The 18000-nt window shown below is 42.3% G+C and overlaps 2 protein-coding genes across 9 annotated transcripts in view; one reads left to right on the forward strand and one right to left on the reverse strand.

Annotated features, from left to right (window-relative positions):
• FBXO22 (F-box protein 22) overlaps positions 1–18000 on the forward strand; it is a 38660-nt gene that overhangs the window by 18184 nt on the left and 2476 nt on the right. For 2 of the 3 annotated variants that reach the window (XM_039912270.1, XM_029065863.2), the window contains exons 6-8: positions 5052–5217; positions 10883–12503; positions 14545–14720. In XM_039912270.1, coding sequence (XP_039768204.1) covers positions 5052–5217; positions 10883–11297 — 581 coding nt within the window. In that variant the 3' untranslated portion in view covers positions 11298–12503; positions 14545–14720. The remainder of the gene's footprint in view (positions 1–5051; positions 5218–10882; positions 12504–14544; positions 14721–18000) is intronic. The other variant, XM_029065864.2, reaches the window with a different exon arrangement.
• NRG4 (neuregulin 4) overlaps positions 13807–18000 on the reverse strand; it is a 93348-nt gene continuing 89154 nt past the window's right edge. For all 6 annotated transcript variants that reach the window (XM_029065875.1, XM_029065870.1, XM_039912271.1 and 3 more), the window contains 2 exons: positions 17095–17177; positions 13807–15482 (listed from right to left, as the gene is read on the reverse strand). In XM_029065875.1, coding sequence (XP_028921708.1) covers positions 17096–17177 — 82 coding nt within the window. In that variant the 3' untranslated portion in view covers positions 13807–15482; position 17095. The remainder of the gene's footprint in view (positions 15483–17094; positions 17178–18000) is intronic.

Here is an 18000-nt window from a genome sequence, read left to right on the forward strand (position 1 = left end):
TTGTGTCCCTTTCACGATCAATGATGAGAATGGGGAATGACTAATCCCTCACAACAAACTTTGCTCAAGACAAATTAAGCCATCAATCAATGTCAATTTAAAAGTAATTGGTCATTTTAACTAATCTCATTTCTTTCAATTACAGCTTTTCCTTAGGCCAGCCCCATTCTCCAAACCAATTCTTTTTTTTTTTTTTCTTTTTTGAGAGGTCAAACTGGAGCCAGGTGGCCAAGCCTCATAGAAACTGGATGAAGTAGCTTCTTACCATTTGGCTTTTTCCAAGTCCATTTAATGGCCCTGACAAATTGTTCCTTCATAGACCACAGACATCGCACATGCAGTTAAAAAAGGGATCAAGGTAGAAATAAATAGCAGTTTTTCCAGGGTGGAGAAGAGTAAATAGGGTCCCTTGGGGACTAAGGCTGCAGCTGGTTTGATTTAAGGTATTCAGAAATAATCTAGAAGAAGGTTGCGGGGAACTCTCCAAATTCACAGAAGACATTAAGATCTTCCAAATAGGGGAAATGCTGTTCTGTTCAAGGATAAGTTAAGAGAAGCAGCGTGGTCTAGTCGAGAGCACGGGCCTGGGTCCTCTGACCTAGATCCTAATTCTGGCCCTGCTGCTTGCCTCCTGTGTGATCTTGGGCAGGTCATGTAATGCCTCTAGGCTTCAGTTTCTCCATCTGTACAACAGGGATTCAATACCCTTTTGGGGGGGGGAGGGAAGGGATGTTATGGTATTTAAGTGCTTACTCAGTGCCAGGCACTATACTAGATTTAAGGTAATCAAGTTGGATCCGGTCCATGACCCACATGGAGCTCACAGTGTTAATCCCCATTTTTACAGATGAGGTGACGAAGCACAGGGAACTGAAGTGACTTGTCCAAGGTCACACAGCAGACAAGTGGCAGAGCTGGGATTAGAACCCAGGTCCTCTGGCTCCCAGGCCTATGCCCTATCCATTAGACCATCCTGCTTCTCTAAGCACCTGTTCTCCCTCCTACTGAGTCTGTGAGTCCTAGGCGAGGTAGGGACTCTGTGTATTCTAGGTGATCATCTTGATTCTACTCCAGTTCTTGGTACAGTACTTAGCAGAGAGTGTCTAACAAATGCCATTATTATTTTCATTATTATTATAAATTCTCAGAAGGTCTCGGAGCCTTAGTGAGTAGGGAAAAATTGACAGGAAGCCGTCAGCCTGAGCAGGTAGGCAAGCAGTTCTCTCCCCAAGCACTCACACTCAATCGATCAGTGCTATTTATTGAGTATCTATTATGTGCCGAGCACTGTACTAAGTGCTTAGGAGAGTACATTACAACGGAGTTGGCTCATGGTTGCAGTCTAACTTTTGAAAGCACCATTCTTCAAACGAAGGAAAACGCTATCTGAATGCCCTAGGGAAAAATAATTTAAACTACTACTACTCGATGGTGTGCTCCCAGCCATCCTTTCAACATAGAAAAGAAATCTCAGAGACATTGCCAGCCGCCCCCCAAATCATCAGCTCAAAATTTAGCAATGGCTAAAGAGGCCAATAAAAAATTCAGGTAGCATCAGAAAGTATCCTCAAAGCAAAAAGAATAGGTTTGCTCCTAAAAGAAACCATCATATAGCTTGACCTAGTCTACTCTGGTCGCCGGACTGTATCTTTGGAAGGATGCAACAGAGCAAGAATATATTTAAAATACATTACAGCAGCGTATTGTATGCATTGTGTTAAATACATTGTATGCAATGCATTTAAAATACACTGAAGCAGTGTGGCTTAGTGGAAAGAGCCGGGGCTTTGGATTCAGAGGTCATGGGTTCGAATCCCGGTTCTGCCATTTGTCAGCTGTGTGACTGTGGGCAAGTCACTTAACTTCTCAGTACCTCAGTTACCTCATCTGTAAAATGGGGATTAACTGCGAGCCTCATGTGGGACAACCTGATTACCCTGTATCTACCCCAGTGCTTAGAACAGTGCTCTGCACATAGTAAGCGCTTAACAAATACCAACATTATTATTATTATTAAAATGATCAGGGGGCCAGAGGGATCTATAAGAGGAGAGTCCACTTTCAAAAGACAAAGCCTGAAAAGGAAACATGATTGAAGTCTATCGTTCAGCTGTGTGGAGAGAGCAAATGTGGCAAGATTGTTCACCAGATGTCTCAGCAGTTAAGACTGAAGAGTTAACAGTCGAAGCATGAAGGGTCAGTGACCCCTGGAGAGTTTTTCCTGGAAATTTGTTCTAGAAGGGCAGAAGAGTACAGCAGTAAGTGATTGTTTTCGGTTCAAGGCAAATGAAAGGAAGCACTTCACGAGCAGCTGGAATTCATGTTGTGAACTGTGTGGTTCAGTGAGAAAAAACAGGTTCAAGGAGGGTTTGGATAAACCAATGAAAAGAAGCCCCTGACGAATTATTAGAAAAGAGAGGGATTTAGAAGGTTCAGATAGATTTGTGAACGATAGATCCATGATGGATTATTAGGTGGAGAAAGTTGGGTGTCAATCAGTTAATTGTATTTGAGGGCCTACACTATGCAGAGCTCTGTACTAAAGGCTTGGGAGAGTACAGTACAACTGAGTTAGTAGACATGGTCCATGCCTACAGAGAGGTTACAGTCTAGAGGGGGAAGCGGTCATTAAAATAGTATATATGTAAATGCCATGGGGCTGAGGGTGGGGTGAACGATGGGTACAGAACCAAGTGCAAAACTGATGCAAAGGGAGTGGAAGTAGGGAATGTGAAGACTTAGACAGGGAAGGCCCCTTGGATGAGATGTGATTTTTAATGAGGATCGCTAGACTGCGAGCATATAGTGGGCAGGGAACATGTCTGTTTATTGGCATATCGTTGTATTCTCCCAAGCCCTTAGTACAGTGCTCAGTAAATACGATTGAATGAATGAATGGTGGTCTGTCAGATATGAAGCGGGAGGGAGTTCCAGGCCAGAGACGGGATGCAGACAAGGGATCAGTGGCAGGATAGATGAGATTGAGGTACTGTGAGTAGCTTGGCTTTAGAGTGAAGTGAGTGGACAGGGTTATTGAAGGAGATCCGTGAGATAAGATAAGGGGAAGTGAGCCGATGAGGGCTCTAAATCCAATGGTAAGGAGTTTCCAGTGGTGGATCTTGAGGAGTGGAGGGCGGGTCTGGGAGTCAGACGGTCATGGGTTCTAATCCCAGCTCTGCCACTTGTCTGTTGTGTGACCTTGGGCCAGTCACTTTACTTCTCTACACCTCAGTTCCCTCATCTGTAGAATGGGGATTGAAACTGTGAGCCCTAAGTGGGACAGGGACAGTGTCCAATCCAGCTTGCTTGTATCTGCCCCAGCGCTTAGTTCAGTGCCTGGGACATAGTAAGCACTTAATAAATACCAGAATTTTATTATTATTATTTTCCTTGGGTGTCAGAGGGTAGCCATCATCACAGTGTTGCTCCAACTGTTCTTTTGTGTCCCTGAACTAGAATACTATGCCCAGAGGACTGGTAGTGTGACCCAGCAGACTATGCAAAAAGAGGATTGGCAAAAGGAAGCAGAAAAGATTCATCAGAAGTAGCGTAGGAGAAGTTTCTCTTTCAACTGCTCCAGCTAGTATGACTTAGTGGACAAGGTAACTCATCAAATTGGGATTTGTCAATCAATGAAGTATTTATGAGCAATTTACTGTGTGCAGAGCACTGTACTAAGTGCTTAGGACAGTATAATGCAGCTGAGTTGGTAGACACATTCACCGTTACACATTCTCTAGAAACATTTAGGCTACAGAGATGGAATATTCTTCTCTCCTCTCATCAGAGCTGTCATAGTCTTTTTTTAAACTCCATATCTTTCTACTCAAACCCTGTCCTCCTCCTGACTTTCTCATCATTGTAGATGGCACCACCATCCTACCTGTTTCACAAACCCGTAACCTTGGCTTTATCCTTGATTCATTTCTCTCATTTAACCCACATATTCAGTGTCACCAAATCCTGTTGGTTCAACCTCTGCAACATCACTAAAATCCACCCTTTCCTCTCCATCCAAACTGCTCCCATGTTAATCCAAGCACTTATCCTATCCTGCCTTGATGACTGCATCAGCTTCCTAGCTGATCTCCCAGCCTCTTGTCTCTCCCTGTTGGAGTCTGTGTTTGGGAAGCGGAGTGGCCTAATTTGCGCCCTTTCTTTACCCTCTCTCAGCCCAACAGCACATAGTGACATTGCTGTAATTCAATTATTTATATTAATGTCTCCCCCCTAGATTACAAGCTTGTTACGGGCAGGGAATGTCTACCAACTCTGTTATATTGTAGTCTCCCAAGTGCTTAGTTCAGTGCTCAATAAATACCATTGAATGAAGTAGGAAATTTTTATGTCCTTCAAAATTGAAACTAGAAAAAGTGGATTCCACGCTTTACTGGCCAGCTTCCTTTTTTTTTTTTGGTATATATTAGCCTAATGTTTCATGGATTTGCTTAATTTAGATATTCCCTTTGTGAAATGTTACTCTTCAGATTTTTTCAAGAGGAGTTTGTGGGTACTCAGGCAGCAAATGTTCTCAGCATCAGACTATTTTCTTTTTGTGCATTGACCCTCAAAGGCGCTCTTGAGACACTGTTATTTTTACATTATAAAGATGGTATTTGTTAAGTGCTTACTTTGTGCAAAGCACTGTTCTAAGCGCTGGGCACTGAAACCCACCCCTTCCCCCCGACCCTTCTGTACGGAGGATTGAGAATCTCATTGATAAAAATTCATAAAAGCTTGGTAAAAATGCATTCTCCCCCATTTAGATTGTGAGCCCAGTGTTGGGCAGGGATTGTCTCTATCTGTTGCTGAATTGTACATTCCAAGTGCTTAGTACAGTGCTGTGCACATAGTAACCGCTCAATAAATATGATTGAATGAATGAAATCGACTTGACAGGTGAAGTATTAAAATGACCACATAAACAGCTGCTCATTACAGGCAGCAAGATTGCAATACACAGAGATGGATTTTAGAAGATGTAGTTTTCAAAGGGCGAGGTTTTGAATTAAACATCAAAGTTTAATTGTTGATTCTGATTTGACCTGCAGGTCTCAAAAATAATCCAGACCTTCGTGCTGTCCTTATATTTGGCTATAATTCCTGGAAGTTGGGAGCATCTAGATTTCTTCATCACATCGTCACCACTCTCAACGAAAAAAGCATCATCCTTGCTGGCGGCCAAGTGGACAACTTGACTTCACTGACCTCTGAAAGGTTCGTACATGTTTTTCAAGGAATTATGTTTTAGAGGGGATAGAGGTGGCTGTTTAGAGTCAACATTTATGTAGGGCTTTCATTTAATAATTATGATATTAAGCACTTACTATGTACCAAGCACTCTTCTAAGTGCTGGGGTAGATTCAAGGTAATCAGGTTGTCCCCCATAGGGCTTATAGTCTTAATCCCCATTTTACGGAAGAAGCAACTGAGGCACAGAGAAGTTAAGTGGCCTGCCCAAGGTCACACAGCAGGCAAGTGGCAGAGCTGGAATTAGAACCCACATCCTGTGACTGAATGAATGAGGGTTGGGATGGAGTAGAGGCTGTTGGATTTGGCGAGGAGATTATTGGTGATCTTTGAGAGGGCAGTTTTGGTGGAGCAAAGGGGGTAGAATCACTTTTAGATTACTCATGGTGGTTTTTATTTTTTTGAATTGCTGGGTCAACTGATTGTTACAGCAATTCTTACAGCAGTATTATACCCTATGGGAGGCAACGTGGCTTGCTGGAAAGGGCATGGGACTGGGAGTTAGGAAACCAGAGTTTTAGTTCCAGTTTAGCCACTTGCTTGCAGGTGACCTCGGACAAGTCACTTCTCTGTGCCTCAGCTTTCTCATCTGTAAAATGCAGACAGACTACTTGTTTCACCCCTTTCTTCGTCAGTGGACCTCGATGGGTCAGGGATGGTATCCAATCTGATTATCTTGTATCTACCCCAGCCTTGTAGTAATACATTTGTTAAGTGATTACTGTGTGCAGAGAACTGCACTTAATACTTGGCACATAGTAAGTGCTTGGTAAATACCATCTGTGATTAATATTTACAGAGGGACCAACAGATGCAGAAAGGTTAAGTGGGTTTTTTCCGAAAGGAACTTGGTGTTCCATCAGGTGCGAACTCCCCCAAACCTCCCCGTCATCTCTCAATTCCCTCTTACCTCCTTATCCACACTCTTATCCTTCTCAGCTTTCTCTCACAGATCTTCGTGCTTTCATAATCTACCCTCCGCACCTGCGCTTCTGACCCCCACCTTATAAAAAAACACTTGCACCCAATCATTTTCCCTTCTAAACCACCATCTTCAACCTCCCTCCTTCTCTCTCTCTCATGAATCTATCCCCTCTTTCAAATACACCCATGTGACCCCTTTAATAAAAACCTCCTTTCTTGACCCCACTGCACCATCCAGCCTGTCTCCCTCTTGTGATTTGCATCCAAACCTCTCATCTGCGTTGTTTACATCCACTGCCTCTTCTTCCTCTCCTTCGCCTCCCTTCTTGACCCTCTACAATTCACCTTCTGCTCCCTCTGCTCTACTGAAATATCTCTCTCCAGGGTCCCCAATGAACTCCTTGCCAGGTCTAATGGCCTCTTCTCCATCCTAATCTTCCTGGACCACATAGCAAAGCTTTGACACTGTGGCCCATCCTCTTCTCCTGATAACACTTGCTAACCTTTGTTTCTCTGAAACAGTTCTGTCCTGGTTCTCCTATCTCTCTGGCTACTCTTTCTTGGTCTGTTTCCTGGCTTTTCCTCTGCTTTCCACTCCCTAACTATCGGTTTTCCTATAAGATTCTGTTCTGGGTCCCCTTCAGTTCTCAGTTTACACCCACTCTTTGAGAACTCATCACTCTCATGGCTTCAACTACCACTTGACAGATAACTCCCAAAACTACCTTTCTAGCCCCAACCCTTCTCCACTTGTGCACTCTTGTAGTTCCTCCGGTCTCCAGGATATTTCTGTGTGGATTTCTGCTGACACCTCAAGCTCTGCATGTCCAAAACTGAATTTCTCATCCTCCTTACCAAGTCCTCCCCTCCCCTTAATTTTTCCATCACTACTGACAACTCACTGACCCTGTCTTTCCAGCTCACAGCCTTGATTATTATCCATGACTCTTGTCTTTCAAACCCCATGTTCAGTCACCAAATCCTGTCAGTTTTCTTCACGAGTCAAGAGTCCACCCCCTCCTCTTCATCGAAACTTCTTCAATGCTAGTCCAAAAAGGTCCCATTTTCAAACTTGACTACTGCATCAGCCTCCCTGCCTTCATTCTCTCCCCTCTCCAGTTTGTACTGAAGATCATTTTTTCTAAAACATTGGTTTTTACACATCTCCCCACACAGTCCTCCAGTGATTGCCCATTTCTCTCTGCATCAAACCCAAATTCCTGTCCATTGACTTCAAAGCACTCAATCAGTTCTCCCCCTCCTTTTTATCCTCCTCCTCCTCTGCCAGCACCTCCCTCTGCTTCATTCTCGCCTCTCTCATCATCACCCTCTTACTCACACCCTTCCTCCTGCCTGGAACTCCCTCATCCTTCACATCACGCAGACCACCATTATGCCCTTCTTCAAAGCCCTTCTGAAGGCACACCTCTTCCAGGAAGCCTACTTCCCCGATTCTTGCCACTCCCACATTTCTGGATCAACTTAGCACTGTGGTAACGCTTCTGTATCAGTCATATTTCATGAGTGCTTTCTGTGTGCAGGGCCCTGTCCTAAGTGCTTCAGAGAGTACAATATAACAGTTGGGAGAAGCATTCCCTGCCCACAAAGAGCTATATGTTTCTAAACTCAGTTGCTACTCCTACCTATAATTTATTTTAGTTTCTGCTTCCCCGGCTAGATAGCTCTCTGAGGTAAGGGATCATTTGTATTAACTCTGTGGTGCTCTCCCAAGTGCTTATAGCCACGTTCTGCACTCAGTAAACACTCAACAAATACTGTCGAGTTCATGGTTCTATTGGCAGAGATGGAAAGGGAGCCTCCATCTCCCTCCCAATCACATCCATTAGATCCTACTTATTTGGTCCTCCTGAAACTGACTTGCCATCTGCTTGTTAAAAAGGGGTTGGGGGGAGGGCTTGTCCTGTTTTTTAACACTTGAAAGTCCCAAATATACTAGCATTCTACTATTCTACTGTGGAGCGGAAAAAGGCTCCTTCCAACCTTGTCCTAGGATCTACAAGGTAATAAATCGTTACCCTATTTATTTTGTTAATGAATTGTACATCGCCTTGATTCTATTTAGTTGCCATTGTTTTTACGAGATGTTCTTCCCCTTGACGCTGTTTAGTGCCATTGTTCTTGTCTGTCCGTCTCCCCCGATTAGACTGTAAGCCCGTCAAACGGCAGGGACTGTCTCTATCTGTTGCCGACTTGTTCATCCCAAGCGCTTAGTACAGTGCTCTGCACATAGTAAGCGCTCAATAAATACTATTGAATGAATGAATGAATGAGAAGCTCGAGAAATAATGAAAAGAGAAGCAAAATTCACATGTTGTTTGAGTGCAACCTGGGTTTGAGATCGGCCAAAACACCCTTCTGCTCTGGTCACTCGCCCCGCTCCGGTCTATTCTTCACTCCGCTGCTCGGCTCATCTTCCTGCAGAAACGATCTGGGCATGTCACTCCCCTTCTTAAACAACTCCAGTGGTTGCCTATCGACCTCCGCTCCAAACAAAAACTCCTCACTCTAGGCTTCAAGGCTCTCCATCACCTTGCCCCTTCCTACCTCTCCTCCCTTCTCTCTTTCTACCGCCCACCCCGCACGCTCCGCTCCTCTGCCGCCCACCTCCTCGCCGTCCCTCGGTCTCGCCTATCCCGCCGTCGACCACTGGGTCACGTCCTCCCGCGGTCCTGGAACGCCCTCCCTCCTCACCTCCGCCAAACTGATTTTCTTTCCCTCTTCAAAACCTTACTTAAAAATCACCTCCTCCAAGAGGCCTTCCCAGACTGAGCTCCTCTTCCCCCTCTACTCCCTCTGCCATCCCCCCTTTACCTCTCCGCAGCTAAAGCCTCATTTTCCCCTTTTCCCTCTGCTCCTCCACCTCTCCCTTCCCATCCCCACAGCACTGTACCCGTCCGCTCAACTGTATATATTTTCGTTACCCTATTTATTTTGTTAATGAATTGTACATCGCCTTGATTCTATTTAGTTGCCATTGTTTTTACGAGATGTTCTTCCCCTTGACGCTGTTTAGTGCCATTGTTCTTGTCTGTCCGTCTCCCCCGATTAGACTGTAAGCCCGTCAGACGGCAGGGACTGTCTCTATCTGTTGCCGACTTGTTCATCCCAAGCGCTTAGTACAGTGCTCTGCACATAGTAAGCGCTCAATAAATACTATTGAACTACTATACTCATGAGGGACGCTACTTGGTTGAGTATGGGTTTTTGGTTTTTTTGGTGGGGTTTTTTGACCTTCACAGATTTATAGTTGCAAACTACTAAGAAAATATAAAAACAACCAGATCTTAATCTCCTTGGTGGCTGCCCTGTTTTTCCTGCTCCCACCTCCATCTTTTTATTCCCAGAGTCCAGGAAATTGAGTTCACAGCCTTTTGAAAGGCTCCTAGGCAGGAATCACAGTTGAGCAAAGTGAGGGTGACTCAGCCATTGCAGAGGTGAGTTTAAGCAAGAGGCCACGTCTCCAGAAAGTTTCGTTTTATTCAGGAAAGGCTTGGTTTCATCCAGTTCTGGATTAATAGGTTCTACCTATAAACTGAGATGGTTAAATTAATATGAAAACACTCCCCAAAATGCTTAATCTCTTCAACACCCCCTGCAAACTGCTTTCTAGTCACGTTACAGTTGCTATGTAGAACAAAGTGATTATGGGACTGCCTTTGGCTGCCAGTGAAATTTAGGGCCCTAGGGAGCAAAAAAGCATTTGGAAGTTGGCAGGTAGCATTCTCCATGAAGTGAACCGATTACGTTCTTCTCATTTGGAAGACCAAAGAGATATTTCTGGGAGGTGGAGGCTGACGGGACACACTCAAGGAAAGTAGCAATTGTGGGTGAGTCCCATTAATCTTGACTGAGCCCTTTCTAGAGTGACAGCATTTTCCAAGTAGTGGAATCCCAATTAAATTCAACTCTGTAGTAGGGGGAGCATTTTTCCAAGGAATTGGGCATTGCATGCTGCTCCTCTGCTGAGACAGTCAGATGGACCAAGCAGAGGGGCTTGGTGAAGGTGGTTTCAGACATATCTTCTGTGATTCCGGTAGTGGGAGAACACAATAACAGGAGTCAAACACAAAGAAATATGGCAACCCCAGAGATAATCCCCCTTTCTTCTAGCCCTTCCCCCCCCACTCACAGACACACTCTTCTGGAGAAAAACTTTTGCATCTTTAAGATGTGATTGTAATTTACAGTGACCTATAGGTTTTGGGGTTTTAGTGGGTATCAGGCAAAAGGGTTGTTTGCTCCCAACACCTAAGGGGTTAAGGAGGGGACTGGAGTAGTTAAGGCCCACTGAATACAGTATTTTAAAAGACCAGGTAACTTTCCCAAGTCCTTGTAAAGCCCACAATGACTTGATTTGGGGGATATTTGTCACAAGCACCCAGCATGGTACTTTCTGGAAAAATTTTACCCAGATTTCATTAGCATCCAAATTCACTCAGGTGACTTATATGAAATTCTGTCTGAATTTTTGAATCCCTTCAACATCAATAGGAAAGGGAATTGTCCGTGCAGAGAAGCAGTATTATAGCATGTTGGCTTTTAAGATGTCAGGCAACTTTACAGATTGTCTAGCGGGGGATTTTGAAATGTTTCCAAGCAGGATCGGCCAAGGATGAGCCTGTCGGTTGTTTTGAGAAAGTGTAAATTTTTCTAATGTGACGGCTTTGAATTATTTTTTTTTCCCCAGTAGCCCTGCAGCCGGCGAGTCCTGTGGCGTGGTGGGACTGTCTTTCAGCGGACCCCAGGTCCAGAGCGCGACCGTGTTGTTAAACCAGGACGTTAACGATGAGAAGACAGCGGAAGCAGCAATGCAGCGCCTCAAAGCAGCCAACATTCCCGAGCACAACACCATTGGGTTTATGTGTGCCTGCGTTGGCCGGGGCTTCCGCTATTATAGAACCAAAAAAAATATTGAAGCAGATGCATTTAGGAAGTTTTTTCCTAATATCCCTCTATTTGGCTTTTTTGGCAGTGGAGAAATAGGCTGTGATCGAATAGTCACTGGAAACTTTATATTGAGGGAGTGTAATGAGATCAAGGATGATGTACTTCACAGCTATACTACGGTCATGACGCTTATTCATCTTGGCTCAGCCAAGTGAAGACACATTTAGAAATGTTTTTTTTTTCTTTTAAATAAGTCACTTAAAACACATGACTGCCTTTCCAGCAAACAGCTCTGGAACAACATGTACATTTAAAACGAAAGCACCTTCAGAAATATTTCACTTTTGTAGACTGATATAAAATCATGTCCTTAGGAAAGCTTTGTTTTTAGCATATGCCGTATAAAAGTTATAAATGTCTTGAATGAAATCTCTTAAAGTTGAAATTAGGAGTGAGCCATGGGTAGCATTAAAAGGCATATCTAGAGCAGTTGGTAGCGTGCCTCTAATACTTATTGAAACAGACTATGTAATTAAGAGGCAAACTCTTGAAAGGTTAGAAATATACATAAAACTGATGATATGCGTTCTGCCTCCCATGGAAGAGATATGGTTGATCACTGAGAACTGAGGCCCCAGGTTAATTGTGGTGACCTCTTTTTATTGTCAGAGGATGGAAAAACCTATGGACAGAAATCATGACATATTGGTTTTTAGCAACAATACAGTGTGTTCATAACTTATTTCTTGAAGAGAATCAGTATTTTTTTTCAGAGGCTTAAGCTATTGCAGCTGAGAAGGGACGATAGCATTCCAATCTTCCCAAAGTAGAAGGAATGGAGTCACACCTTTGCTACTGGAATTGCATAAAGGTTAGAATGAAGAAATATCCCCTGTGTACTTAAAGTTTTTGGTCACACGAATAAATGGGCATTTTTGGATTGTTCAAGGAATAGACAAATGACATGACTTTTTCATTTATCAATAAAGGAATGCCACAAAGCTGTCTGTCGAATGCTATTGTTTTATAGTTCTATGACAAACCAGAAAGCTTCTGCAACATGTTCATTTTTGTTAAATACAAGAGGCAGGTAGAAAAATCCTGTAAATCACATTTGAGGCATCACTCTAGATCTTTCCTGCTATTTAAATGTGTTGGTAAGTAGTAAATAATTAACAGTTTGGATTTTTACTTGTATGCTATAATCCAATTAGATTTTAATGTATATTTTCTATTCTATAACAGCTACTATTGGATTGCAGAATTGGGATAGCTTAAAATGGTGCCACTGGAAGAAGAGTCTGAATGAGAGATGAAGAGTTTTAGACCAGAAATTCCCCATGCCCAGAACTACCTCACCAACCTTCTGCCCTGCCAGTGTGAGGAAGAGGAGAGCCGGTGCTGGCTCCAACACCTCTAAGGTATGTCATTAAGTTTCAGTAATTAAACATTCAAACACTAAAGAGTGTGGGAAAGGGAGAAAACAAATGATGGATTTCCATTTGCCCAGAACTGAAGCCATATATGCCTTTGGTGTTCAATTTTGAAAGGCAGACACCCTGTCTGCTTGTACCCTCCCAAGCAGAGAAATTGTCCATTTAGCCAGCAGTGGCTGAAAAAGGCCAAATTAAAAGTACAGTCAATTTTGTAAACTGGGGGAGTGTAAGCTCACTGTGGACAGGTCCTCTGTCTCCTAACTCTGTTGTATTATACTCTCCCAAGCATTAAGTACAGTGTTCTGCACACAGTAATAGCTCAAATACCATTGATTGTATTTTTTTTTAGTATATTAAGCATTATACTCTATGTGCCAGGCACTGTATGTAGCAGTGGGGTAGTACAAGATCACTGGGTTGGATTCAATCCCTGTCTCACACGGGGCCTATAGTCTTAATCCCTATTTTACAGATGAGGGAACTGAATGCAGCAAAGAGAAGGTAAGGGACTTTCCCAAGGTTACACAGCCAAGATTAGAATTCATGTCCTGTGACTCCCAGGTCTGGGCTCTTTCCTCAGTGCCAAAAATTTCAAGCCATAATAACCACCATGCACAGTACCTTGTCATGTGACATGATATGCCTCCAGACCATGCTCTTATAGGGGTTCTAGCGAAGACTCATAGTGCCAGCCCACATCCTAGAAGGTCTCATTGTTACAGAGAGGTAGGAAGAGCTGCAGTAATAGCCTGGCAAGAATTGTGGATAGAAGTTCACAATGATAGAACTTCATTGTTAGAAGTTTGCCCATTTCTGAGAATAGCTATCTCTGACCACCTCCCCCTCCTCTGATAGCACTTTACCATAGTAAAAAGTTATTAATGTGTTTTTTACCATGCTTTAAATGCATAACTCATAGTAACCCTCATTGATTTTAAATGCTTATCAGTTTTTCAAAGAAAAGAGGTTTTTGCTGTGTAGGTGAAATGCCAATCCTGGGCAAGGTTTTTGGCTCCTGGGTTTGTGAAAGTGAGCTAAGTGGTTAGATCTGTGAATCCTCAACTTTCTTCAGAGTGACTACAACTAAGGAATTTTGCAGAGGCTCTTACCTTTTTTTTTTTTAATCTCACAGCATACCCACAAATGATACATTCTGGGTTTGGGAACAACAACTTAGCATTTCACTCTTGTGAGGGTAGAAGGCATTAAAAAAATCTCAGCATGAAGATTCTTTCAAAATGTCTAGGGAAAGCACACTTTGTGTATGTGTTTAACAAAATGACTCAGAATCAGTCAGCTCAGTTTTATTCAGGTATGTGTGGTTCTGAACAGATTTCCATTTTTGAAAAATGCCCCTTCCTTTTTTGCAACCAGACTTATCCCTGTCTCTTCACTCTTGCACACCCTGGGCAGGAGGGAGTTCAGGTTGGGATGAGGATTTTGTGGACCAACCCTACTTTGAAGAAGGAGGAATCCCCTTTGCTATTTCAGCTACCCGGATAGGCCTGAGGATGTTGCTTGTGTTCTTTTAGGTGGAGGTGGGAGCAGATATGCAGGCGCAGCAATGGCCTGTATCTTTACATGCAGAAAATTCACCCTAGTAATAGAATGGTCTTCAAGGACCACCTAAAATTCTTTCTTCAAGTGGGAAGTTTGGTGTTCAAGAGTTCCTGTTCGGAAGCCTGCAGCACGTGCAAACATACATTTTTTTGGGCCATGTGTGAGCCCTTGACTCAAGACAGGAAGATCAGTGAGCAGGGGAATGGAAAAAATATTTCCGGGAAACAGATCAGCTGCCTCTTGGAGGCGAGGCATCGACAAGCGTATACACTTTTTCGGCTCTCGATCCTTCTAGAAAACGGATGTTTTGATTGCAACGATGAACCCCTTGGCTTAAATAAGAACCACCCCTATAAAAAAAAAAGCTGCAGTTAATTATTTATGCCTCAGAGCTAAATAGGTTCAGGATATTACAGATGCAAATTTAAGCCTTTAGAAATAGCTGACATATATCCTACTTTCACAGCAAGAAGTCAAAGGAAATGCTGATGTGAGACCAAGAGAAAGTACCTATGTGTGAAGTGCCAGAGGGGAGCAAAAAGCAGTTGGGTCTACAAGCAGGCCAATGGAAGGATGATTTGAAGAAAAGGAAAAGAAGCTGCGTGGCTATCAACTGCTACCAAATGGTCACTGCTGTTCCAGGTAACTTGCAATTTCTGTTTCCCCCATGCTTCAGGGTCATGCCTTGATCAGGTCAGCGCTGAGAGAAAAGATGTGGACAGGCAGGGAGGTAGGGGTTCATGCTGATGCTTCTGGCCAGCCTGTAGCCCCTCAATATCAAGTGACATCAGATTTGCCCTTTGCAGAATTTCAAACCAGAAGTTTCCATGGGGATAAGTCCCTCTTTTTGGTGTAGCTTAACTAGTTTTGTATGAGTGGTTGAGGGGAGCACGAGGGCCCAGAGCGTCCCCAGCCCGCTGTTGAGGGGGCTAATTCTGAGGGGACAGTTAACTATCTACAGAAGACACTTCAGAACTGGGGATTTATTCAGCTGGGCCATTCAGTCTAGTAATTAGGATGGCAGAAGACTACAGCTTTCCTTTGAAAAGTGCTACTGGTAATAGACTGCTTATGGAAGCAAAACTACTCGTGCCCTTTCAGATTAGATTTTTATAGAAGAAAGAACCTGTTGCAGAAATAACCTAATGAAGAAAATCATCAGGGGAAATAACATTTAACCATCGCTCAGAGAGAATTCCCTAAAACCTGCAGAAAATTGCAGGAAGAATGTCTGTTTGTTGCAGGTTTTTGGTGCCCACAGTTGTCTCTGGCCCAGGTTACCATTGCAGTAAATCCCATTTTGAGATGAAGAACTCATGTCCTCTCGCCAACTGTAGTTAATTAAGCCAAACTCTTGATTTTTTTCAGTTGCAGCAACCTGGCCCAGGGCCTGTTGAGAGGAATCTAAAATAAAATTGAGGAAATAGGCAGTGTTAGTAACTATGCTTTTTTTCCTTGCTATAGTAAAAGCTGCACCTGTTATAGATACACAAAAGGATTTTAGGTGTATTTTCAAATGAAATCAACACTCATCACCTTCCTATAAAATACAGCTGGAGAATTCTTTGGTCTTTAGGGCCAATCCTAAAAGTATACAGAGTGGTCAGTTTGTGGTTGATGGGCCTGTGGGTTCTTTAGCCTCCTGTACTAGAGGAGTTAACCACTACTTGTATTTACGACAACTTGCATAGTACTAAACTGAGTGCAAATTTAATCCCAGGGTTTCATTTTAAATTCAGGGTGGTATCTGATTAGGGCTGGAATTGTTGGAGAGGAAGTCAACCTAAACTGTTTGTTTAATGAACACACAGAAGGATTGTGAATTTCTCCAGGAGAGAAACATCTTACTCTCTTGTAATTTTCCACAGTATCCAGTACAATAATTAGCACAAAATATATGATCAAAGACTGAAGACATGGATTTCAGAGAATCTAACTATGGTCTCAATTTTAGTTTGAATATTTTCAGATTCAAATGTTATCCTCACCCCTAATTCCTTTTCATTAATCTAAGTTTCTCTTCAGAGTACCAATGAAAGGCCTGCTACATTTTAATATTTCAAGTGCCACCATTTTCTTGGTGGGTTTAAGATACCAAGTGCTATAGATTAAATCAAAGGCATTTGCTTTTAAAAAAAGAAGTTGTAGTGCCAGAGAATTTTAAACAATAAAACAAGATAGACAGTCCTTGGTTCATTTAGCTCAGCTGTCTACCAGTAGATAAAAGCTTATTTTGAATGGTGGAAGATATTTTTATAGATAATAGAAATATAAAAACTATGGTCAAATGAATTGAGCAGTTTGCATGAAGCAGAAATCTATTCAATGAATAAGTAAACTGTGGATACGAAACACTTTTTCGAGGCTAGGTCTTAATACATAGCCCTTGTAGCTCTTCTAAAAGTGTTCCTAATGAATGCAAAAGAAGCCATCTCAAATAGTCCCACCTTCAGCTAGTAAACAGGGATTTTTTTTTTAAGGGATTTTATTTGAATCCACTCTTCATTTTTATTTATTTTCTTATTTATATGGATATGTTTAAAACCTTGAAACTGCCCTGTACTAGTCATAGTCCATATGACTATTCTGTTGCACGAACAGTTATTTCCATTAATAATGGAAGATTTGTCAAAGCTGATCATTTTCATATTCTGTAAATAAAATTACTTTGTATTCTATACCTTAGTGGTCATGGCTTACCATTGTGCTCTTTCTCGTCCCTTGTACAGGTTTCTGCACTTAGTTGATTACTAAATGTCATTAACAAATAGCATTATTGATTAGTTGGAAATCCCCTCCTCAAATCTGCCAGACTTAAACTCTGTCCATCTTTAAAACCTTTCTAAAGCCCTACATCCTCCTAACAACTATCATCGCAGCCTTTTGTCACCTCCTACATCTAGAGTAATCTCCCAAGTGCTTAGTACTGCACACAGTAAGCACTCAGACTACTGATTGAGACAGGAGAATGAAACAAATGTAAATCAAATCTTGTAAAAACTGTCTACTAAAATACCTTATGAAGCCTCATTTCCTGCATCTGTAACATGGAAGTAAAAATTTGGTTCATTTTGGCTGTTCTTCAGTTTTCTCCATGCTCTATGGAAAATAATGTTTTATAAATTAGGCATAGCAATTATTTTCTGTTTTTCCCTTAGAGCCCTTTAATTTTCACACACACACACACATTAATGCTTACTTAACAAGTGTGGAACTAGCTAATCACAAGAGCAACTCCCTGGGCACCCGCACAAATAAAAGAGCTTGAGATGCATCATTCCATCTTAATTATAAAACAAGCAGGCCTTCATTTCATTTCTTCCATTTTCTAGTCTAAAGGTTCCTTGAAGACTTTTACTTTCATTTGTGGTTTTCTATCTGAATAGCTCTACTCCTCTGTGCAGTTAATATTCAAATGCTATTGCTACAATTAATAGCATTATAAATATGCAAAGTTTTTTTCCCCACCAAGTAGCAGTTAAAAAATAAATGAGGAAAACTAACTTGCAAAGTCTGTAATCCAGAAGCATACCCCAAGCAGCTAGAGTATAGGCTAAATTAATAATCTAAAAAATAATTTGAGTTTAGTTCCCCCACAGCCGCAGCCAGTTTCCAGAAATTTAGTAAAGGGCAATGGAGCCTCTTTTTAAAAGAATGCCAAACTGGAGTTACATCACCCACAAACTGCACGACCCCAAATTTAAGTATTCATTTGCAAGCACTGTAAACAGAAAATTGAACAAACTATGATTTAGATTTGTATTGATCCACAGGATTTGAACCTGTGCTTCCAGTACAGTAAAAACAAGTGTTTAGACTAAAATTATTCCTGTCACCAGGGGAATAAAGCACCGAGAGATTTTCTTTATTCTCTTCCCATATACTGTCCTTCCTATTTGAAGAGATCGGGGCTCATGGAAGA

This window comes from Ornithorhynchus anatinus, chromosome 5, assembly GCF_004115215.2.
Source record: "Ornithorhynchus anatinus isolate Pmale09 chromosome 5, mOrnAna1.pri.v4, whole genome shotgun sequence".
NCBI classification, from domain to species: domain Eukaryota; kingdom Metazoa; phylum Chordata; class Mammalia; order Monotremata; family Ornithorhynchidae; genus Ornithorhynchus; species Ornithorhynchus anatinus.